At 38.0% G+C, this 25,847-nt stretch overlaps 1 protein-coding gene across 2 annotated transcripts in view; it reads left to right on the top strand.

Annotated features, from left to right (window-relative positions):
• Nucleotides 1-25,847, top strand: part of thoc2 (THO complex 2) — a 107,471-nt gene that overhangs the window by 5,080 nt on the left and 76,544 nt on the right. For both annotated transcript variants that reach the window (XM_084429987.1, XM_084429988.1), the window contains exons 3-9: nt 9,969-10,060; nt 12,526-12,577; nt 13,697-13,767; nt 15,002-15,123; nt 17,951-18,084; nt 21,313-21,473; nt 23,668-23,760. In XM_084429987.1, the coding sequence (XP_084286113.1) occupies nt 9,969-10,060; nt 12,526-12,577; nt 13,697-13,767; nt 15,002-15,123; nt 17,951-18,084; nt 21,313-21,473; nt 23,668-23,760 (725 nt within the window). The remainder of the gene's footprint in view (nt 1-9,968; nt 10,061-12,525; nt 12,578-13,696; nt 13,768-15,001; nt 15,124-17,950; nt 18,085-21,312; nt 21,474-23,667; nt 23,761-25,847) is intronic.

Here is a 25,847-nt window from a genome sequence, read left to right on the forward strand (position 1 = left end):
TTGCGAGAGATCGAGTCTCAGCTCAGTCCTATATTCATTATAAAAAAACGCTGCGATATCTTGTCCTTTAACAGTTAAGGGGTTTTCCGTGCCCTAGTCCTCTGTCAGTTGCTTCCCCGTGATCACACGTTTGAGTCCTTTCAATATAAAAGTCTTCTCTACTGACTGACTCGCTCATAAAGACCGTCTTTGCCGCCATCTAATGGTGAAATAATGTGTGTAACTTCTGTTGCTGTTTACGGTCAGGGACTATTTTGTCCAGCGGAAGGAAGGCTTTTAGTGATTTTACTTCATGAAATATATGTATGTAAACTTTTTGTTACGTTTTGTTGTCGGGGAAAGTGAGACTGAATTACCAGCGTGTGTGAAATTCACTGTACAATTAGTTGACGTGCCTTACTTTGCCTAATCATTACGAACTGTGTTAAAGTGAATAAAAGGAGAGATGAAGACTGAAACCCATAGGCTACTTCTGTACGAACACACATTAGGGCTTGCACACTTTTGCTAGTTAACCCTGGGTCATTCTAAACCCCGGGTAAAGGGAATCTTGCTGCAGTTTTCACACTGCTCATAGTTTACCCAGGGTTATCAATTAATCCTGGGTATTCATACGCCGTCATAAACACATAATTTTGGCATTGGACTACATAAAGACTAAGCAACAGAAATTTTCTTATAATTACTGATCTGAAGTCAAGTCTCCAAGCATCGTCATCCCTTAAAAATGATCACCCAGCACTTGTAATGATTCTTTATAAACTGCTTGAACTAAAAGGTCATCAGTTTAAAATCTGGTTTCGTTGAATTCATTTCTATATTAATAACAAATGGCAAACAGAATGGGATTTATATACTATGAACAAACTTCATGAAATCAATGTTGGAAGAAGTTGTTTTCTATCAAATCTCAAACTGATGGACCAGATTGTTTATAGCCCGTTCCAGGAGGACACCAGCTTTTGATACTAGAAGATCCACCAACATGTTCTTTCTGTCCAAACTCTTTATCATTGAAGCATGTTTTATTAGATTGTGCAGGTTTTAACCTTTTAACTTTTTATTCAGTTAACTCTTTTGAAGTTTTTACAAAAAGTTAACCCAAAAATAGTTTGTAAACACCTGAGAATGCATTTACCGTACATTTTTCTTGCACATGAAAACAGAAGCTGGCAAAGCATTAAAAACAATCAAACATCTGCTGTCGGTTCACACTGTACGTTCCTAAACCCCTGGCTAACATCCTTTTTTGCTTATTTGCGAGCGAACGACACAAATGATAGGTTTACATAAAGGCTTTAGCATTGCACATCCTTATATGTGACCCTGGACCACAAAACCAGTCACATGGGTAAATTTTTTTAAAATTGAGATTTATACATCATCTGAAAGCTGAATAAATAAGCTTTCAGTATTTGGCCGAGATACAACTATTTAAACATCTGGAATCTGAGGGTGCAAAACAAATCTAAACATTGAGAAAATCGCCTTTAAATTTGTCCATTTATGTTCACGATTGTACTGCATTCACTCACAAAATAAATGTTTTATATATTTACGGTAGGAAATTTACCAAATATCTTCATGGAACATGAATTTTTGCCATTTTGACCCATACAATGTAATGTGGGCTTTTGCCACGAATATACCCGTGCGACATGTGACTGGTTTAGTGATCCAGGGTCACTATATATTATAAATTGCCGACTGCTATCAAGTTTTCCCTGATATAAAGGTCCTCTTCACATTTTACATTTTTCCTCATCAAACGAGGGCTGTGCACGAATAGTTGAATATTTGATCTGCAATTAGTATTCGAAAAAATCAATGAGAAATCGCATGAAATCCAAACAGCAGTCGACTGAGGAAAGACAGTGTCCATTAGGGCTGAACGATATTCTGTTTTAACATCGACATCGCGATGTGCGAATGAGCGATAGTCACATCGCCGGAACATGCGATGTGAAGGGTAACATTATTAGTACCCATAAGAGAACGGTAGCACACAGTAAACACGAGTTTGTTGTATGGCTTTTTGCTGGGGTGACATACGCGTTCTGCGTGCCTGCACAGTGATTGGTTCGCTGTGCCGCAGCTCACCGAGCTCACAGCCAACATTCAAAAATGCGCGACGAAGAGGATCCGCCGCAAAAAAAGTCAACATCAGCTATTTGGGACTAGCCTATTTCGTCTACAAAAAGGAGGATGTTGACCAAAAAGAGGTAGGCTACTTTGCTGGAGTGTTATAAAGTTGTGGATGGTTGTCTTTTTTAAACATTCGTTTATTTTTCGTGTTCGCATTTATGAGGAAAAAACAATGTTACGTGACATTACGGACGCGACCGTTATGAAAGCGGCACTAAAAGACTGCTTTAAAACTTTCACAGAGACCTCAAACAGAAAGCACAAAGCCTTTCTTTAAAACGAATTTCGTTTTGTATTAATTGTATCTTAATTTTAATCAGTATTTCATTATCCAATTTCCTGGATTTAATAATGATTAATAATAATTAAATATAGCAGCCAGCGCCTGAACCGGAGATTAAGCTATCATCCATGAACCGAAACTCAGCGTAAAAGGTAGCCTACTCGCCTCACAAGTCACACACCTAAAAAAAAAAAGAAAAAAAAAGAAAAAGAAATATATCTATTATCTACAGAAATCTCTACTTTTAAACAGAACCATTAAAAAAAAAATATAGCTATATTTAATCTGTATGAAAAGTGCATTTCTCCCTATCACTGCTGCGAAGATCGCGAGTCAGTATATTGTCAACTTCATCTTTACAGAAAACACTTGTTTATTAATAAACAATTAAAATGTCTCATTGTAATATTTTACATATTATGTATCATTACTTTTGCTGGTTATAGGTGCCGTTTACATGAACGCGTCACTGAATCAGCACAGAAAACATCATTTTTCAGGTCCTATACCTGAAGAACGTTAGGTCCTGTGTAGAACGTTCACCGAATTCTGAGAGAAATATGTTTCTGGAATAAAATATTAAGTGGCCTTTTTGTTACTTGTAATGAAGCTTTCTTATTAGTGAAATTATTAATAACATGGAATGGTAATTATTGACTTTAGCCTGGATTGATGGCTCGCAATATCGCGATATATATCGTTGGGGGAAAAATATCGCAATGTAATTTTTTTTCCAATATCGTGCAGCCCTAGTGTCCATCACTGCAGGTAAACTCAGCTGGACCCCGCGTGAGCCGAGATGACTTATCTGATGGCAGAATGATCTTGAGACACATACTTCTGCTGTTAGAAACTTCATTAGCACACTGTTATCTCTCTGAAACGTCTGTCGGCGCATCGCGTTCTCACTCGAGCATGAGGATATTATTGTTTTTCTCAACATGAACATGTGAAACAATATAAACACGATAACCATACGCTGACTCGAGTGTTTGTGTACGTTCTGTACGATAGTTGGCCCAGTTTGCTTTATTAGCTTTTTTTGTGCTTAAATTCTTTTGTTCTGTATATTTTTGTTTTGTTTACACGTTTTAGATTTTAAAGAAAACCTTAAGATGTAATGTAAGCTTGTTCTGTATATTGCTGAATCGTAAACTTGTTCAGAAATTGACAACTTGATGAATAAAAAGATAACGTCTTTTAAATAAACAAATATTTGTTTTTTATGAGCCCAAATATTCAAATACAATATTTATTTTTCTGCGACGTCGCGCTGGAACAACGAACAAAGTTGATAATGATATTCTCAGGTGCTGTTTATGTGCTTTATTTAATGTTAAAAGCGTGTCATGTGACTCTGAATATCATTTAGTGCTCCAGCTTTGCAGCTGTAAAAGCAGCAGTGGATAATTCACCTCAGATCCTGAAATTAAACAAATGGAAACAAGAACGTTCAAACTGTGAACAAAGTCAAGTCAAGTTTATTTATATAGCGCTTTTCACAATACAGATTGTATCAAAGCAGCTTCACAGTATTAAATTAAAATAATACAAGTGTATTACTTCACAGAGTGTTTCAGTAGCCTATGTTTTTTTTTCTTTTTCTTATCATATTCGTAACATTTGGTTGCTATGATTTATTTTGCAAACAAAACTTTGTACTTCACTCTTGTGCTGATATCCACATGAACCGGCAACCTTCACGACACGTGCACGCGATATGGACAAGAATAAGTAAAATAAATCACAACTGTTTGATCGATGTTGCAATTTCAATTTTAATAGACAGAAGGGGAAATAATAAGTAGAAATGTCACATCATGTCTATAGAACAGATAGAGCTTTGCTTTGTCTATGCGTTTAATACTTTGATTAAACGAATACTTTGATTAAACGAATACTTTGATTAAAAGATGGGCCTTTAGTGTTTGATCCATTATCTGAGGCGATTGACACTCGCTCTAGCACTAGTAAGCTGAAGCCTCCCTCTCGCCCTGAGGCGGATGTTCTCCAGTGTGGTCATCAGGGGAGGATAGATCATCTCCACACCGGTAAATGAACCGTACCATACTCTCTCGAATTCCCGTTCACGTACCGTGTTTAGGGAGCACGATCAGTGCATTTGATTTTACACGATCAGATCCCAGCTTTGCTTGAGCTCTTTACGGCACTGCCTCGGGTGCTGCAACAGGTTTGATGTGTTACTGTGCTTTGCTGCAACAATAATTTGACAGGTCTTGCAAATTACCTGGCTCTGTGATGCATCATCTCTCCTGTATCCAGAATATGCACAAACCATGGAGGTTTTTTTTTTTTTTTTTTTTTGGGCACCAAGTCTTTATACCGCCCTGGATTAATTTCCCTGTTTGTGTTGATTACAGTAACCGTAATTCTGTTCACACACACTAGATTTAGGCGCGTTCTGATTGGACACACCGTTTAGTAGGGGTGGAACGGTACACAGAAGTCACGGTTCGGTTCAGACGTCACGGTTCAGACGTCACGGTTCAGACATCACGGTTCAGACACGGTTCAGACGTCACGGTTCGGTATGAGTTCGGTACAATGGAGGGAAAAGCAAAACAAAAGTGCAGAAGGCTTGTGCATGTCCATGGCTGGACCACCAAAGGAAAATAAATGACTTAAGCCTTGTATTTTTTAAATAAGTTTTATTAATAAAGTAAAGGCATAGAACCAGTTTATTTGTAGTGCACTGACAATAGTTTTATATAATTAGCCTAGTTTATTAATGAAATTAATAAAAAGACAAAGACCTTGAGATATGTTTGGTAATTGTACCTGAATGAATTGAAAATTAATTTGCTACATTTCAGATTAATATATTTGTTTTCCTTAAATTTAATTAACAGTAACTTAAACACTTTGCAGTTTGAATGATGTCCTGTATGAACAAAATGACGGAGTATGTTTTTATGTTTCCACTGTTCGATCGCGCCCGCGCCTCACACACACACTTTGCGACTTTTCGATCACGCCTCTCTCTCTCTCTCTCTCTCTCTCTCTCTCTCTCTCTATCTCTCTCTATCTCTCTCTCTCTCTCTCTCTCTCTCTCTCTCTCTCTCTCTCTCTCTATCAATTCAATTCAATTCAATTCAAAATTGCTTTATTGGCATGACTGTACATATTACAATATTGCCAAAGCTTGTAAAAGACATCAAAATAATAAAATATTACAACATAACTTAAATCTAAATGTACTACTTAAATTAATTGTACAAATTAACAGTGTAACAAATTATAATATCTGTAAACATTTTACACCATAGTGTTTTAACATATATACAAATTATAGTATCGGAACATTTTATACCACAGTGTTTTAACACACATGTCACTGAAGGTCACTGTGGTGGACAGTAGGGAAACACACTGAGGTCAGACACACACATCACACACACATTCACCTGTTGTCTCTCAGGCTGTGGCACACACACACGTATCTGGCAGCCAATGCTGCTGTCTGGCCCTCTCCTAGCAGGATCTTCATCTGATCTACTTCAGTCATGGCTGTAAAGTTCTGTATTACGTTAGTGAGTTTGTTAAAGTAGAGTTCTCTGACTGAACTGTATTTGTGACAGTGAAGGAGGAAGTGTGTCTCTGTCTCGATCTCTCCTGTGCTACAGTGAACACACACCCTCTGCTCTCGGGGTAACCAGCTCTTCCTGTGTCTGCCCGTCTCGATGGCTAGACTGTGTTCACTCAGCCTGTACCGGCTCAGGATCCGTCTCTGCTTTGTGTCTCTCACACTCTGGAGATATTCTTCCAGTTCATAATTTGATTTCAAATTTCGATAGAATTGTAATTTACTTTGTGTTTTAGTTTCCTGATCCCAATGTTCCAGATATGTATTTTTAGACTGTTTGATAATTTGGTTTGTCCTGATGTTAGTGTGAGAAGCAGTGCTGGTCTGAGACTGGTTAGTGTTAGTAGGGTTAGTCCGGTTAGTGAGTCTCAGAACCAGCTGACTGAGGAGACTCTTCTCGGGGTTCAGTTCTTGGGTTTGTAGTGCTTTAAAATGTAGCGATTCTGTGGGACTTGATTTTAGATGCATCCAGAATTTGAGGGATCTTTTTTGCATATTGATAATCAATGGGAATCGGCCTAATTCTGCCCTACATGCATTATTGGGTGTTTTTCTTTGTAGTTTTAGAATCATTTTGCAGAATTCAGTGTGTAGGGCTTCTGTTGGATGCCTGTCCCATCTAGTGTAGCTCTGATCACTGAGTGGACCCCAAACCTCACTTCCATACAGCGCAATGGGCTGAATTACACTATCGAAGATTTTACACCAGATTGGAATCGGTAATTCAATGTTTTGGAATTTTTTCTTAATTGCGTATAGAGCTCTTCGAGCTTTATCTTTGAGAGCATTCACTGCCATACTGAAACTCCCCGATGCAGTGATGACCAGGCCGAGGTAAGTGTACTGCATCGTGTGCTCTAGGGCGGTATCTATCTCTCTCTCTCTCTCTCTCTCTCTCTCTCTCTCTCTCTCTCTCTCTCTCTCTCTCTCTCTCTCTCTCTCTCTCTCTCTCTCTCTCTCTCTCTCTCTTCTCTTTACATCGCTACAGATTAGGTGTCCCTAAAGAACCCGCGTATCTAACAGTGGTTCCGCATTACATTAATTAATTTGCTCGCAAGTTTAATTTATTTTTATACAGTGTACTCTCCGTGTATATTCATGCACCAAACCGTGCCACACGTACAGTTTCGGTTCAATACGGAAAAAAAAGTTCCGTTCCACCCCATTGTTTAGAAAAGGTAGATGCTCACATCATGTTTGTATGATTGATTTCAAAATAAAAAGTATTTTTGTATTTTTTTTTTTTTAATGTGTGCCATCACCACGGTGGGTCTGTCGTCATGCTGACCAGGCCTGAGTGTACTTCACTTCTGTCAAGCTTTAGAGACCTCCTCTTTTATTAGCTCTCAGGAGTTTTGTTGTGGTCTTTATTCAGAGTGTAATTATTGCAGATGACTATTTTTTTTTTATAGTATATCTAAAAATTGAGAAGATTGCAATTCAGATTGTGGATCCTGAGTGGATCTTTAAATAGGCAAGAGCTTTCTAGTCTTGCGCCTTACATCGCCTTGCATCGCCCATAGGCCTTAAAACAATCAGTGGATGGCGGGCTGGGGCAGCTTTGAAAATGTCAAAAAACGTTGGTGTGGATGGATGGGGGACGGATGATGATTTCTGTGATGCGGTTGTGGATGAAATAATAGCCCATCCGCGCATCTCTAGCATGATGGTTTTAATATTGCAGCTGTGAATGGTTTCCTGGTAGCTGGCGTGTGCTGGAGATGCTGCAGTTCACTGTGACAGACTCGTAACAACGTTTAACGTCTTTACCGTGACACTTTCATCCCATCCCAATTCACACATTTGGGGAGGCAATTCCCACAGTGGCAGCGAGTGTGAAGAGGTGTAATGACAAGATACAGCTGGAACATTTCCAACTAGTGATGTAACTGAAAACTGGAAAGTGTCACTGGTGAATGTTAATGAATATGGGGCAAAACTTACTGCTTTATTGTAGAGCTGCAACTAACGATTATTTCGATAAGCGATTAGTTGGCTGATTATTTCTTTGATTTATCGATTAATCTGATTAAAAGGCCCAATTTTCTTCTTTTTTTTATTGACAAAAGCACTCTTCCATGTCCTGGCCAAAGCTGTCCTTCAAACCTGCTATGAAAACAGTGAATATTTCTATATCCATGCTGTGCACAAAAGAGCAATGAAGCGAAAGGACGGTTTAAATCCCTACATTCAAAATGAAGATAATAATAAAGATACTAAATAAAAACACGTCCTCAGTGTTCACAGATGTTCTGCAGGAACACACACATTCACTCTGGACACCGTAACCTGTTACTGTCGTTTCTTTATCCTGTAAATGTTAGAAACAGCTTACATTAATATTCAATTACACACAGTTATCCTATTCATAAGATACTTGAATTACAAATACTGTCAGGACGAGCATTCGTGCAAAATGAAAATACCTGAAGTGTACCGCTGGCTTTGTTCCAATTTCCAAATGCTGTAACTTTTGATTACTTTATGCAATCACCACAAAATCTGATCCAGATGCAGCTCACATTTAGGGGAACTTCACCAAAAAAATTGTTTCCCCTCTACCGTATTTCCTTCCCGAGTTATTGCATGTCAAATAAGAAAGATATGCAAAATCATAATAAAAATGATGTTTTTTGTCTTTTATCAGCAGTGTCTCGGCTGGAGAATGTCCAAATGTAATGTAATTTTTAGGGATGCACCGAAATGAAAATTCTTGGCCGAAACCGAAAACCGAAAAAGAGGAAACCAAGGCCGAAAACCGAAACACCGAAAGAAATTATGCCAATTATTGTTAGTACCATTGCATTTATGGCTATGACTGTGTACTAAGTTTACTAAAATCAAGGCATTGCAATTGCATAAATTAATATTAAAGTTTCAAAGAATAAATCCATTAAAATTTTATGCAAATATTTATTTAGCATTTGCAAAGTATAAAATTAAATGTTTAACTTGACCCCACTCATGTGTACATTAAATAATAATGTAAAAGCCTACTGGCCTGCAGAAAGGTTTAAAAATGAAATGTTCTCTCATAAAAACAAAGTGCATTTAGGTCAATACTGCCATAGCCCAAAATAATATCTGCAGTTATATGCTCATGGACGTGAGTTGCAAAAACCATAAACAGCTCAGGTAAACCTCTGAGAAATGACGGCTGCTCTGCACACACACGCAAAGGTCTCTCGCTCCCTCTCTCTGCCGCGCGCGCTACTTATGCTCGCTCGCGATTCCGGGAGATTTAAACTAATTTGCGGGCATCAGGGAGCCGGTATCAATACGCGGGAGACTCCCGGAACTTCCGGAAGACTTGGGATGTCTGTGTTTTGAAAATCGCTGTCCGTGGGTCACTCTTAGATATATTTAAATACGTCCACACCGCAGATATGTAATGTTGCTTCAGACAAGCACGTGCAGGTCGCGGTGTCTGCTGTTTGCGTCATCACAACATTTCGGCCGTATTGTTTCGGTGATAAAAGTCTTTCGGCCGAAAACCGAAAATGCACTTTTGGGCCATTTTCGGCCGAAAATTTTCGGTGGCCGAATATTCGGTGCATCCCTAGTAATTTTCAAAAAATGTGTTCTATCAAACGATACCTACCTTTTGACTCTCCTCGCTGTAGTTTGAGTTATGAGTCTTTAGTTTTGTGTGTGTCACTCAGAAAAAACAACTCTAAGTCTAAGGGGTTAATCAACTGAACATCAATGCTTTATAGGGAAGACAAATGTTATAAGACACATAAACATGTCATGCATGTGAATGACAAACAGAAGAACATGAGTACTGGCCCCGAAACTCTTTCACTCCTGTCCCGGGCCGTTCTTGACAGGACGGTGGTGAGAAACTCTTTAATGTTGTGCAGGTGTTGTCAGCATGCCTGTAGGAACTGAACGCTGTTATTGAGTCTGTGTGTGTGTGTGTGTTTTGTCTTGTAGATCTGCAGTCCGGCCTGTATGAGCTCTGCTGGCATGTTATCCAGGGCAATCTGAAGGTGGATGTGGCTGCCGGTCTCCTGGCTGATGTTACGGTGAGTGCTGATCCCGGCTCAACGTTCAGTCTCCTTGACACCTGCATATGCATCGAAGAACAAACTGGTGTGAAGTCATTTTGAACAAAATCAGGCCGAAACGAAGTTCGCTTGGAGTTTGTTTTGGGAGTTTAGTGAGGATGGAGACTTTAAACTTCCAAAATGACAAATGTATCATTAATAAAGTCCAGGGTTTCCGAGGGGGAGTTTAGGAGAAGAATGCCAATGAATAAAGACTGAATTTCACTCAGATGTTTGGGTTGCTTTGATGTGACATCGGGCCTTATGAACCGTCCGTTACATTTTTTCCCCCAAATTTTTTTGTACTCCATTTTAATGGTTAAATTATGTTAGTAATCAGAAAGTAATCAGTTAGTAATCTAATTTATCGATATCATGCTGCTTATACATTTTAGCAACAATTTATTAAAATGATAAAAATGACATATTTAGGGCCCTATGAAATGCGTTTTTTTTTTTCTTTTTTTTTTTTTTCTTTTTTTTTACCAAATTCTGTGTTTTCTGTTTTAATTGTTCTGGGTTACATTTTAGTGGTTTAATTATTAGATTTTAATAATCAAAAAGCATTTCTGATTAATTGAATTAATAAAAACAACAAAATAGATTAAATTTTTTAGGGCCCTATGAATTTTTTTCTTTTTTCTTTACAAATTCTGTTGTGCTTTTGAATTTTCTGGCAATCAAATAAATACATAAAACATTTATTTTTCTTATCTTTTAATCATATTTTTGTCAAACAAAGTGCTGCACAACAAAGCTTACTGTTAACATTAAACCATGGAATACAAAAGGTGATTATTCCTTAAATTAAGTTTTTATAACAATTATTAATAATATTGTTAGCATTTCATTGAGGCGTCACTACATTCTACTGTACATTTATATTTCTGTCACAATTTCTTCAAGTTAAACAGTTTTATTTTGACGGCTTGCCGCAAAGACCTTTGAGTTTCTGTGTGTTTATGATATGACGATAGTTTTTCTCAAATGAATCTGTGAAATGCTGATGAAGTGACTCTCAGAGCGGCTCTGGAGATGAAGTTCATGCATTCATGTCTTCATATAGTGAGACGGCAGAGGCTGAAAAACACTGCGAGCGTGATACACGCGTGCTTCTGTGTGTGTGTGTGTGTGATTAATAAAAACATTAATTCACTCAGAGACACAGAACATGTAGGATTCATATTTAAATAGTGTTTTGCGGTTTAATGTTCACACACACTAGTCTACATTTCGACATGATTTAAGTGCACTGACCTACTTTTTATTTATTCATCAAAAATGTGGTCGTTTTCTGCATTGCGGAAATCATAGGGCCCTCGTGACATGTACTGGGCTCTCGTGAGTGCCTCATCCCACGTTTATTGTAATTGGTTGAAAAAGTACAACCAGCTACCTCAAGAAAATACTACCTTGTTTAATGTAAGATCATAGTCATATGGGTTTGGAACAACATCTGGGGCCGGTTTCACAAAGCTAATTTAGACCGGTCTATAGTGTTAGACAAGTCTAAAATGTGCAAGTTAGACTGTTTCACAAAAATAAAGACTGACTTAATTTAGACCAAACAAATTTGACACCGTACCCCCAGGCTAACTTAGGTCTAAGACTCTGTTATCTTGGCAACCAGCAGTAACAATCAGTTACATTACAAACAGCCAAAAGAAAAGGGAAAATGGCTCACAATTTAAACATTTCTTCTTGTTACTACATTCTCCGCTAAATTTCCCAAGTAAAATGTCCTTGTAACTGTCATACTCCTCCAACAAACACATATGCGCTTTGAATGCGCTTACTCGATCCGCCATGTTTGTTTGTTTTGAATAAGTGTCAAAATAAGTGTCTTATTTTACCCAGAATGCATTGCAGTGTAGTCCTACTTAAGATAGTCAGAGTCTTCAGTGCTTTGTGCAACGGTCTGATTTAGATGTCTATCTGAAGTCTGACTATCTGCTATATCTAAGCCACAGTCAAAGTCTATCTTTGTGAAACCGGCCCCTGGGTGAAATAGATGACAAATGCTTCATTTTTATCCCTTTACGGCTGGACACACGAGAGTATGTTGCGCTCAAATTACAAGCGTTCTTTGTAGACCGATCACAAGGACAAATGACACCGTGTGAAGTCCACCTCGGACACCTCAGAAACCTACTGAGATGTGAAGTTTGTGTCACTTTCACTCAGCTTTCTGCGTTTACGTGTGTGGCTTCACATCAGTCGTGGCGTTTGATCTGTGTGGATCTATCGCTTCTCTGCTGATGCCGTGACGCCTCATCCAGCGAGACGAACCTCTCCTAAACACAGCGATCGATCACACACTTCACATCTCCACTTGTTTTGCGTCGAGTGTGTTGTCCAGTGAACCGGGAATCTCCAGCGTGAAATTGAAATGCTCTCAACGTGTGTGGGATGTGCCAGTGACGGCGATCATGTTTGTGTTTCAGGAGCTGCGGGACGACATGGCCTCTATTTTAGCTGATGTTTTCTGTATATTAGGTAAGTCTGCGCCTGCTAATGATGATTAACCAGTGTGTGCCAACAGTTCATCCGAGTGTCATCGCATTTGTCCCGGTGAAGAAGAGCCAGGATGTGTTTGCGTTGAGCGACGGTTGCGTTCCTCGCACGAGTGAACACGCTTATTAAACCGCAGTCGTGTGTTCACGTAGATCGCTGTTCTGACAGATGTTTGCATAAATCAGCGGCTGAATCTGAAGGAGCTGAAGAGTCTCACTGAACTTATTCTAATGAAGCTCTCAGATTCCCTGCTGTTGGTTTGTCAGGCCCACTGTGATTGATTTAAATGTTAATTTAATGTCGTACGGAGAAACAACAGCTCTTGAAACCTTCACAGAATCCCTGCAAGTTCATTACCGATAAAATGCTTTGTTCCAGCATTTAATGCTAGCTCTGAATGCTAGTCGGCAGACACATTTATATTCGTAAGCAGGATTTTACCTGTTAAAATGACCTTTAGAATAAGATCATCCACATCTCTCTAACCATAGATTGCTGATTCCTTTGTTTTAGTGAACATTGTTTTAGTGAGGAAATATATGTTTTTCAATACATAGTGATTCTGATTATTAGAAACTGATTGAGTGCTCGTTTTCTGCATAGTTTACACTTACTTATGCTCTCTCTTCTCTACAGGCGGAGTTGTATTACAATAGTATCATGTTTCTGTCTAGTTATTTTTGATTTATAATGAAGAGTTATTAATAATTGGTGTTTCCATTAGGTCTGAGGAATCTCAGAGCAGTTTCAGTTAAGGCTTTGATGAAAATGATAAAGACTGGTGTTTAAGTAAGACTGTTCACGTTTGAAGCCCTTAATGCTGTGGCAATTTTACCCTGCGCATCAAAAATGGTATATCCATGTTTTCCCCCCCGAGATATTGCATCAAATCATGAATATTGGAAATTTAACAGAATGCCAGTTTTTCAGCTGATGAAACATCTGTGAAAACATGTTTGTTTTTTTTCAATACTTGTTGTAAGCATCAATTAAAGTGGCAGTACATGTACAAAACACACCAAGAGTTGATTTCTACATGCGCTCTCTGCCTGACTTCATATAAACGCACTTGACCTGCATGTGATATTATTGATTCTGCAGATATCGAGACCGGCTGTTTGGAGGAGAAACACAAGCGAGATCATTTTACCCAGTTGGTTGGAGCCTGTTTGGTGAGTTGTGTGTGAGTTGTGTGGGTCGCTTTAATGTTACATAGGGGCCTATGAAATCCGTTGTATTTTTTCCCAAATTTTATTTAATTTTTTGACTATTTTAATGGTTAAATTAAATTGTAGTAATCAGAATGCATGAATTGAATTAATTGAAATCATGAAGCTTACACATTTTAACAACAATTTATTAAAATGTTAACAAAAATGACATATTAAGGGCCCTATGTAATATGTTCTACCATACGAAATATGTCCAGCTTTTCTTTTTTTTTTTTTTTTAAATCTGTGTTTTCTGTTGTAAGTGATCTGGGTTCCATTTTAATGGTTTAATTACATTTTAATAATCAAAAAGCATTTCTGATTAATTTAATTCGTAAAATTATTTTTTAGGGCCCTGCATAAATAAGGTCCTTTTTAATTTTCCTGGCAATCAGCTGAAGACATAAAACATTAATCGAGCTAATCTTTTAATCATGTGGAATTAAACAAACATGTTTGTCAAACAAAGTGCTGCACAAACAGAGCTTTACTTTTCAAATTAAAATATGGAAGGAAAAAAAGTGATTATGCCTCAAAAAAATAGCTTTTATAATAATAATTCTTATTAATATTGTGAGTATTCCTACATTGCGACACTGTTTGTTGAGTAGAACACCATGTGATGGTCCTCATGGCCACAGTGTGGCAGTGATGCGCTTCGAGACGCATCTCTTCTTTCTCACACTGCGGTTGAGGAAATGCTTTTTTTAATTTCTGATTCTGTGCGTACGCGAGTGTGTGGCCGATCCCCTGGCTCTGAAGATTAGCTGAAGTGTTGAGTGGCCCAAACTCTATCCTCAAGTGAAAAATGAAGGGCCGTGAACAAACCTCCAGCACTGTGCGGGTTCGGACGAGACTCTGGGCTTTTGAGCATGTTTATTGCAGCTCAACACAATGAGTTTGTGATGCGATGGCTTTATAATGGCAGTCGGGTGACTCATCGAGACCTGCTCTCCTATCTCCGCCTGATTAGTATGCAGATACAGGTTTGTTATGCGGTGTTATTAGTGTCTTACGTAAGTCTAGCTGAAGGCCGCCGAGGTCGGATGTGGGCAGCGTCACACTCATGGGTGCGGGGATATTATTCCAGTGTTTTGATGAGTTTAATTCTGGTGTTATCCTCATGATAGCGCTTCCACAGCTGTTTTGGTGACGAGTGTCTAATTAACGGCATTGTCTGTCTGTTGTTGTTCAGATCTGTGTTCCTGATGGTGTGCTGAAAGAGAGATTGGATCCAGAAACGCTGGAGTCTCTGGGACTGATCAAACAGGCTCAACAGTTCAACCAGAAGATTGTCAAAATCAAGACCAAACTATTGTAAGTCACATTTTCTGCTGTGAAACGCCATTGATTGCATCTTTCCCTGTGAATGTGAAACCTAAACACTAGGGGTGTAACGAAGCCCTCATGTCACGATACCATATTATTGCGATACTCCAAGACATATGAAAAAATGGGCTGTTGATTAAAATGGTGAATTTGGTTTTATATTGTGTGTGTAAATGAATAGACTTGGTGCTGAAACCCAAAGCACAGGACAATAGAGACACCAGAATAACAATATTCATGATTCTGAAGATTATTTTAGACGAATATGCTTGAACTCTTTCACTGACTAGATGTATTTAAAATAATGTATGCCACTTTTTACCGGTAACATCAGACATCTGGCATTATCTGACACTAAAACTCTTAAAACTTGAATTAATGTTAATTTTGGGTGAACTATACATGATACATATTGATGCATTTGTGTATTGTGATATATTGTGACACCCCTACTACATTATACTAGATTAGCATTTAGCTGATGTCTCAAAGCAGTGTGTCTCTTGCCTATCCCATCAGCAAGGGCATTACTCTTTAATGTGCTGCACACCGAGATGACATTTGGGCAGTGCAGCCTCAATCCTCTCCAAAACTCTAGTGAGATGATTGCTTAGATATACCAAAAGAAGCTTGTATGATTTTGAGAGATATTTGGATTTGCAGAATACATAGATATGAATTTGAGCCATATGTAGGGCCTATGATTTCCACAATGCGGAAAATGGATAAACTGTATTACGTGGAATGTCAGAATTTGGCAAGTTTTGGATGAATAAGTCAAAAGGTTGGGCTGTACACCTAATCAAATCATGTTATGACCTACTGTCTGTGAATACTAAACCGCAAATAGTTTATAATATAAAGTCTGCACGTATGAATTAATCTCTTCTGCAGCATTTCACCATTTCCTTTGATAAAGCTATCATCAGATACACACAGAAACATGACAACCTGTTCACAGTAATGGCCAATAGTGATGTCTAGAGGGGAATGGTCTGGGATAATTGCTTTTAATGACCCTACAAGTTTGATTTAACCGTCAAAATATGAGGGTAGACTTGGTTAAGGTTTCAAGTTATTTATCTGACAATATAATTTAACAAAAAAGGGGTAAACTACAGCTATAGGTTTTATTTTACTATGCAAAAAAAGAAAAAAAAGCATACAGCAAAAAGCATACACTGACTGTAACATAATTAGTTATTAATATTTTGTTGGTTCTCTCTACATTTTGAATGTGTTCATAATTTGTACGACAGGCTGGCTAAAAATTATGTCGGCACAGTTTGGCATGTTTTATTGCGTTATAAAATTAGAATAACTGCGCAATATGCTTACCCAATCATGAACAGATTTTTACGAATATTTAAATAAAGGGTGAAGTAGTAAATTTCCTTAGGCTGGGCATCACTTTTGGCCAATGCTGTATTACTAATGTACAGTAGAATATACCTCTCAAAGTCATTTGATAGAAGTCAGGGAAAAATAATATTGGAATTTTAAAGGGAAAGAAAAAACCTTTCATGGAGCCTAAATTTTATTTTATTTTTTTTAAATAATAAAAAACATAGTTATTAAATTGAATACATTTTGTGATTTCAATTATTTAGACATGCTTTTTGATGACTAACATTTCATTTAACCATTAAATCAGAGTCCCAAAAAAACAAAAAAAAAACGAACCCCAGGAAAATTAAAATGGAAAAAAATTATTTAAAAAAAAAACAAAAAAAATTAAATAAAACTGCATTTGGAAAAAAAAGAAAAAGAAAAATGGCTTTGATGTCCTACATATGCCTTACTATCGAGTGCAACAGTCTGGTTCTAGACGTAAAAACCCCATTCACTCTCTCCATAGGGGAACTGATTTCACAATAACTCATAAACATTTAAAGACTGACATACTGTGAGCTACAGAGTTGTTAATCAATGCTTTTGATGATGCCATCAGCCAGTAGTTTCAACTTATTTTGATATAATCATGTTTACAGCAGAATTCCCAGTGGAAAAACCACATTACCCATGATTCTGATTCTGAGAAATCGCTACCAATCAGAGAGTCGACCCAAGTAAATTCCCAAGATGCACTGCAAGGAGTGTAAGAGTTAGTCTTTCGGTGCTGTCAAACTAAAATATACTGCTACTATGTACATAATCCACATTTTTATATTTATCCATCATTTTTAATTCCATTTTTATCACTCCAGTTTTTTCCTAGAGATTGGACGGCATGGTTGCCGCCTCACATTAAAGCAAATTGAATAACTTCTTTTGTACCTGATCATTTGCATCTGAAGCGCAGAGTTCGACCTCTGTTGAGATCGGATGACAGTCGAGCTTTTAGATTTAGTCACTGGGTGTAAAACACCTGGAGTCCGTGTGCCGTGTTGTTCTCTGTCAGACACAAGTCACTGCGTTCTGCACATTCAGCATGTTGTTGTGAGTCTATAAAATGTCCCCAGCCTCATTGAGCTGTAAATGAAAGGCACAGCCTGAACTCCCCTGACGATGATTAATTTCATGCCTTTGTGTAGGTCTTTCTTAATGAGTTTTATCAAGATTACAGTGCCCTGCGCCCTGAAAGCCCTCGCTCTGCCCACACCACAGCTCTGCACAGGACACATAACGGTCTTTCTTTGACAGAAGCATGTTGGGGTGAAGTAATTGGTTTCATGTCGTCTTCTGAGGCGCCTGACACGCGTCTTGAGGGCCCGTGACCACCAGACCCTCAGCTCTGATGCGCCTCGTTATTTTGAGATGATTGCACAAAGTTATTGTTCGGTCTCGGTGTAACCATCCATCTTTCACTCTGTAGTTACAAACAGCAGAAGTTCAATTTGTTGCGTGAGGAGAATGAAGGTTACGCTAAGCTGATCACGGAGCTTGGGCAGGATCTGACCGGCAATCTCACCAGCCACGTCGTCCTGGAAAACATCAAGTCGTTAATAGGTACGTCACACACCGCATCACCTTTCCTTATTAACCTTCATTATTAAATATCACTCTACACTGATGATGATGATGATGATGATGATGATGGCTAACAGTAGATCTTCTTGAGTTCAGTGCTTCTTCTCAACCAGAGGGCCTCAGCAAACCTTCACGGTGGCTGAAGAATGACTATGAGAATTTTAATAATAAAAAGCAATTAAAGACTACATGATTTCTAGGGCTGGGTAAAAAAATATTGATTTCTCGATTTTAATCGATTCTCATTTTTACGCACCGATATTGATTCTTAAATTGTTTTCAGTTTTCATGAATGTAACATTCTAGTGCGCATCCCATCCAATAAATCACTATAATCTTTGTGCTTTGATACTATTGATATGAAAAAGTGTCAGATTTCAAATTACGTCCATTTTGTTACGAAATTCGAAAACATAAATAGTGTTTTGGCGCTGTGGCGTGAGATCGCTCTGGCTCAGCTCAAGAGAAGCACATGATCTTCTCTTCCGCCTTAACACCAGTTACAGTGTGAAATAAACATGAATGAGCATCTGAAAGTGTGTTAAAATAAATTATTTTATACAAATTATCGAAATCCGTATCATGTCACATGGAGTCGCTCAGTGTTTCAACCGTGGAAAGACGTCAGTAAATCAGTTTGTCATGTAACGTCACATTTACCTCAGAAAAACCATATCCAGTGACCATAAACTCGTCAGTCAACTAGAAAATGAACTCTAGAGAGGAGCATTTTGCTAAATATATGCACCTTATTACATATTCATTATAATTTTTAATGTTCTTCAATATTTAATGCATGTTTGAATAAATCTGAATGAAAAGTTTTTATGACAGCCACCATTTAAATGTTTATATTTCATATAACTTTACTATTATAAAAATAAATAAGTGTAATTTAATTTGTATTGTATAATGTACCTTCAATAATAGTAGGCTAATGAAGCCTATAGGCTACAACTGACTCCCATAGTTCACAGCATTAGTGAAGAGATTTGTTTTCCTTGAGTTAATGTGCCATGTTTTGTACCTGATATCCAAAATAATCAATATTGAATCGAAATCGAATCGAATTGTGAACTTTGTCTCTACCCAGCCCTAATAATTTCCTCATTAGCTTCACATGGAATGTTGTCACGATAAAGCTAGGCATCGACAACGATATCAATAAACAACAGTATAGTATCAGTCGACAACAATAGCTGTTTCCATCCAGAGCTGGACTCCATCTGATTCGACCTTATGCGCAAAATTGGAATATCGCATAAAACATTTGTGAATAAAGCATTGTTTCCGTACTGTGAGCCGAATAAAACATTGTCACTCCCTGATAAACTGGTGCTAAATATCACTGAGAAATATGAAAGTTGCTGCAGTAGGAGAAGCCTCTCTCTATATAATAATGTTTGACTTTGCAAACAGAACTCAAAAGACATGGTGAAGTTAGCTTGCTCTGAGGTGAACGGCTGCTGTTTGGGAACGCAGTCGTGTTAGACAGTTCTGGGAGGGAATTATGCAGGATCACTGACGACAGCCTTTGCTCTGGCCCTTCAGACGCCGTGCAGCAAGATCGTCCGCTGTTAGTCCAGTTATGCCGTCTCAACACATGGTCTTTTATGATGCGCAGAGATTCATTTATTCGTTTAAAGAAATCACTCGACTCAATTGAGCACATACGTTTTTTTTATGTGATATCCCAAAATGCGTATAAAAGTAGGTAGATGGAAACATAGCTAATATCTTATTGCCGTTAATATGATTATATATATATTATATACTCAAATAAATGTACATTTTAAGTTTTTAAAATATGCATTATTTTTTTTGTTCCCAATCTGCTCTTTAACAAAGCATTGTTCATTTCTTACCTATGAAACTTTTGTAAACTTAATATGAAATGCATGACGAAAATGTGTGTGTGTGTTATTTATGTATTTATTTATATACACTACTGGTCAAAAGTTTTAGATCGGTAAGATTTATGTTTTTAAAAGAAGTCTCTTCTGCTCACCAAGGCTGCATTTATTTGATTAAAAAAAACAGTATTATTGTGAAATATTATGACAATTTAAAATGACTGTTTTCTATTTTAATATATTTTAAAATGTAATTTATTCCTGTGATCAAATCTGAATTTTCAGCATCATTACTCCAGTCTTCAGTGTCACATGATCCTTCAGAAAACACTCTAATATGATGATTTGATGCTCAAGAAACATTCATTATTATTTTCAATGTTGAAAACAGTTTCATTTGTTCAGTTGTAAATTTTTCTTTGATGAATAGAAAGTTCATTTATTTAAAATAGAATATTTTCTAACATTATAAATGTCTTCACTGTAACTTTTGATCAGTTTAACTCATCCTTGATGAATAAAAGTATTGATTTATTTTATTTCTTTCCCCAAATTTTTTTATTAAATTCTTACTGACCCCAAACTTTTAAACGGTAGTGTTTAGTGTTACAAAAGCTTTCCATTTCAGATAATGCTGTTCTTTTGAACTTTCTATTCATCATAGCATCATGAAATAAAAATGTAAATAACTGTTTTCAACATTGATAATAATCATACCTGTTTCTTGAGCATCAAATCATCATATTAGAATGTTTTCTGAAGGATCATGTGGCACTGAAGACTGGAGTAATGATGCTGAACATTCAGCTTTGATCACAGGAATAAATTACACTTTACTGTATATTCACATAGAAAACAGCTGTTTTAAATTGTAATAATATTTCACAATATGACTGTTTTTGTTTGTATTTTTAATCAAATAAATGCAGCCTTGGTGAGCAGAAGAGACTTCTTTTAAAAACATTAAAAATCGTACCGATCTAAAACTTTTGACTGGTATTCTCTTTATTTATAATGAAGCAGTGTGTAGTTAGCAAGTTAATGAAGATTAAACTGATCGGCGTCAGTATTGGCAGATGTTGCAGTATCTGTATCGCACAGATAAAGTGTTATTGACCCATCAGTAATAAAAACACATGTAGTGTGAGCCAGCAGGGCAAACAACAGATGAACCTCTGACTCTTGCCCCGGGCCATTGGGCCGTCTCTGTTGAGCCCTGATAATGACTGGGACTGCAGCCCAGAACTGAAGTTTCTGATCAGTCGAGTGAGCTCAAACCAGCTGTCATAATTACACTGTCACTGAGATCATGAGGTGATGCAGTTCCTCACACATGAGTGTTGCGTCCTCACAGGATGCTTCAATCTGGACCCGAACCGAGTGCTGGACATCATCTTAGAGGTGTACGAGTGTCGCTCGGACCACGATGAGTTCTTCATCCCTCTGATCAAGTCCTACATGTGCGAGCACCAGACCCTCTGCCACATGCTGGGCTTCAAGTTCAAGTTCCACCAGGTAATGATCCAACACCAGTGCAAACACACACTGATCAGATAAGCTCTTTCAGTACCATTAATTACACAGTAGTGTTCATTTCCTTAAGGCGAGACACGGCAGGCAAAAACATCGTCTTCTTTCAGACTTGTGTTGAGAAAAAAAGTCAGAAATATACATTTAGGTCTTTATTTTATTACACTTTGTCTGTTTGCGTCTGTAGATTTCTCATAAATTCAACAAAAGTTTGCGTTCTTAATCCTCCCGCTGCTCCGCCATCTCTGCCGTCACCCTGTCATCACATGCACCGTTAGGAAGCTCTCTCTCTCCTGTACAATCCTGTCGGATCCAAATATGGTCATTTCCTTTTTATCAGCAACCAATCGTGAAAGTAAAAGGGCTGAATGCGCAATCTCATTGGCTGATGATAAATCTTTAAAGCCCGTTTTCTCAAAATGACTTTTCTCTCATTCTCCAAGTCCGAAATCTCCACTTCAGTAGCACCTCTATACACCAAACTTTCCAGTCTTGTACCTAGTTATATTATGAAGACATTTACAGAGGGATTTGTTAATATATTATTCCTAGCCTGATTTATATAACATTTTATTACCAAAAACATGGCGAAAATTAGTGCATATTTAATTAGATATTGCCTAATTTGCATATTTAAACATTAAATTACAGAAAACTTGTAATACATTTTTTGCTCATCTTAATGTAGGTAATCAACTGGGAAAGTTTCATGGTGATATCTGCTAGTTAAACATTTTACCCTATTCACCTGTAGTGTCTCGCCTTAACCAAAAGAAAGACGACAAAATGTTCGTCAATGACCTTTTTCCGTGACTAAGATGAGACGATGACAAGACGACACGATAACTGTGACTATTAACATGCAATATTATGTTAATAATCTCTCGACTATATTTGCGATTGTTGAAGCTGAATAAATGCAATACAACGTGTGACAATACAGTCTTTATGCTGTTGTTTTAATAGAAAAACATTAGTGTAATTGGGAAATATTGGAATTACTGTTATGAATTTCATGTTTTATTTTTTGAAAAGTTTCTTGTTTGTCCCGTTTTCATAATGTAGAGAGTGTGTAAATTTATATGATAAATGGCCTATAATAAATCAGGAAACTAGATTAGGCGAAATGAACCATGCATATGAGTTGACATTCTCTTCTTTTGTGCTTATTAGGTGAAAGCGTGCCATAATTCTGATGAAAAGTAAAAATAAGTTTCTTAAATGAAGACAATCGTTCATATTTCTGAACATAATAATCATGATTATTAATTTAACCAATTAATGACCAAATGTGACCAAGTTTTAACTGACTAAAACTAGGCTAAAATACTCACTGACTACAGCTCGACTAAACAAAACATGAGAAGGTTGACTAAATATGAACATTTAAAAAGTATATTTGACTCAGGACTAAGACTAAATTAAAAAAAATAGCTGACAGAATTAATACACAGACATGTGACTGAATACTTTTGCTCCAAACCTAGACAGTGTTGGTGTTGTAGCACATGCTGAACTGCCTGTTTGGTCCAGGGCTAGAAATGAATTGGGACTTGGGGCAAAAATGCCATCAAAATGAACAAAATGCCCCCTAAAGTCAAGATAAGGGGGCAAAAAAAACCCCTAACTTTATCTGTTACAGCCGAATTAAACTAAATCACAAATAAATGAATGGTAAGCGTTGATTACGGCATCACATTTACATCTGATCACGTTGCATTGCATTTCTTTTAGCACATTTTGCAGATTAGCAATAAATAATCCTAAATGCCCTGTCAGATGCAGTGTCTCTTCCACCTCTGCTCTGTAAAGATAGCCCTGGTTTGGCTCTCATATATGCATTTCCATTTTTTATCAATAAGTTACTAGGTTTTAAAGCACAGCCGGTGTTGGGCAAAATGTCAGAAATGTTTCCAGCCGTTGTGTCTGAGTGTTCGTCATTGCAGTGCAGAATATATCAGTTGGCATGGCAACTATTCTAAATAACTCTCTTTAGTTTTATTCATATTATTGTGCTGTAATATTCACTGACTCACACAAGACGACTGCTTCAAGTGTCATTTTCTGACCTAACTTTTATTCAAATGTACAAAAGTAGATAAGCTTGTAGATATAGATGATTTTGTCCGCCGCCTCCTGCCTGTAGTCATGTTGATCTGGGTCATCTCTGTGTCCACAGGAGCCTAATGGAGAAACGCCATCATCTCTGTACCACATCGCTGCAGCTCTTCTTCAACACAACCTCATCGCTCTCGAAGACCTCTACGCTCATGTGAGTGGAACGATCATGCCGTGCATCAGACTAGAAAAGTGTGACGATACTAGACTTTTGGAACGGTTTGTAATCGCGGATCAACGGCCACATAAGCCGCCTTTCCACTGCGCACGACAAACGACAGCCGTCGGACCGGAAGTCATTCATTTCCAATGGAGAGTCGTACGGGAGGAAGTTCCCATCATATGCGTATGCGGAAATTCCGGATCCGATTTGAGCTTCGGATGCGTTGAAATATCTGAACTTCTGCGGCTGGACCGTACGCGACCGGATGTGATGTATTCTAATCAAAACTATGAGCTCGAAGCTAGAATTATCAATATTTTAACACTTTAACGTCATTCTGTAAACGCTATTTCTGCAAAATAGCTGTTATTAAAGCTACACTGTGTGATATTTTCCCCCATCTAGCGGTGAAATTGTATATGACTACCCAGTGAATATTAGTTTCGGTTCCTTTCAATTTCGAGGGCGTTTTAACTCCTACGGTGGCCGTATTATTCCAAGATTAACATGGCTTCCAGTTCGACTTCGTCCAATTGCGCCTTTAAAACTATCACCTGTGATCCGTCGCAGCACAGATTTATGTTACAAGGTAAACACTTTTTCACCATTGACGCGAGGAAAAGTAACGCAAGTTATACTAGAGGTCGTTCTGGCGTTATGCACAACCATGCTATGGTTAGACAAGCAACTATAAAACTTCGAATTTACACAAATAGGCTGAATTACCTGTCGAGAAGAAAGCAGGCAACTTCGCCGTCCGTTTTAACATCTTTGCTCCTCGTGAGCTCTTTCCATCTGGGAAAAGTTACTCCAGTATTGACTTTGGTCTTGCTGATTTGCCTGTCGCGTTGACGTTTTAATTCTCTCTTTCGCTTCCTTGGCGACTCTGCTACATGTCCTCGAAAACAGGCGTGATCCTCCATCAGCGATCTTTCAAATCTGCCGGCAGTCGCGAGTAATCTCCCCCTCGCATTCGTCACGGTGTCACTGAGTGTAAAACGCGAAAGGCGAAGCTTGAATTTCCAGGTATGTCCCTCTTTGGCGAATGTATTTTCAAGATGGAGGGGCAACATGGCGACCGGCATTCGATCGACTCGCTCGTATGTATTAAAAATGGCAGATTTTACGCTTACGAGAATACTTGATTAGTTGGTGGAAGTAATTACACATGAATGAGCACATATATTTTTGATAGAACAAAGTGTTTTTTGCTAAGAATCAACTTAAGTTACACAGTGTAGCTTTAATAATTATGGCAGATTTTTTTTTTTTATATAATTATTAAATCAATATTTATATTGATTAGCTCTATAAAATCGACTATGATTTTATTTTAGATGCATTGAGGGTCATTTGTTTTGTGCGGATATATTCATGCATGCATTACATTCATTAAAATCATTAATTTTGCCGTTGTGAATAGCCGAGGGGTAACGGTTGCTTCACGACCAATTTTAAAGTTCCGTGCGACTGACACCAGGGGGCGAAATGCGACAGGCGTATGCGAATGTCCTGTGCAGTGGAAAGGGGGCTATACACACTGACATGTTTTTTGTTATTTAAATGCATTTTCGCGTGAGTCGCTGATGAAATTGCGATGACTGTCATGGTGGTAATCATAGCAACGTTTCGGCGTCTAGCGGCTGTGAACAAGAAACACAGGGATATGCATCAGTTTAACCCGGGGGTGCCCAGTCCTTTACCTGGAGACTTCAGTCCCAGCCCTGATCTCACACACACACACTATGTGCTCCTGATGATCTTAATCAGCGGGTTCAGGTGTGTTGGATCAGGGTTGCAGCTGAGCTTTGCAGGAAGGGAGATCTCCAGGAACAGGATTAGGCATCGCTGGTTTAACCTGTTTGCTGTTCGCTATTCTTGACCAAAGTAGTATTTGTCACCAAAGACGCTTAATGTCCAAAGGTTTTCCTGCTTTAAATGGCTCCCACACCAGTCTGCATGTGTAGGGGTGCACTGAACATGTCTGTCTTCGGCCGAAAGAGAAAATTGGCCGAAAATATGAGCTGAAAATGCGCTGTCATGAAATTTCTATGTCTTAGTAGACCTGCATGATTCTG

This window comes from Rutilus rutilus (assembly GCF_951802725.1).
Source record: "Rutilus rutilus genome assembly, chromosome: 14".
Lineage (NCBI taxonomy): Eukaryota > Metazoa > Chordata > Actinopteri > Cypriniformes > Leuciscidae > Rutilus > Rutilus rutilus.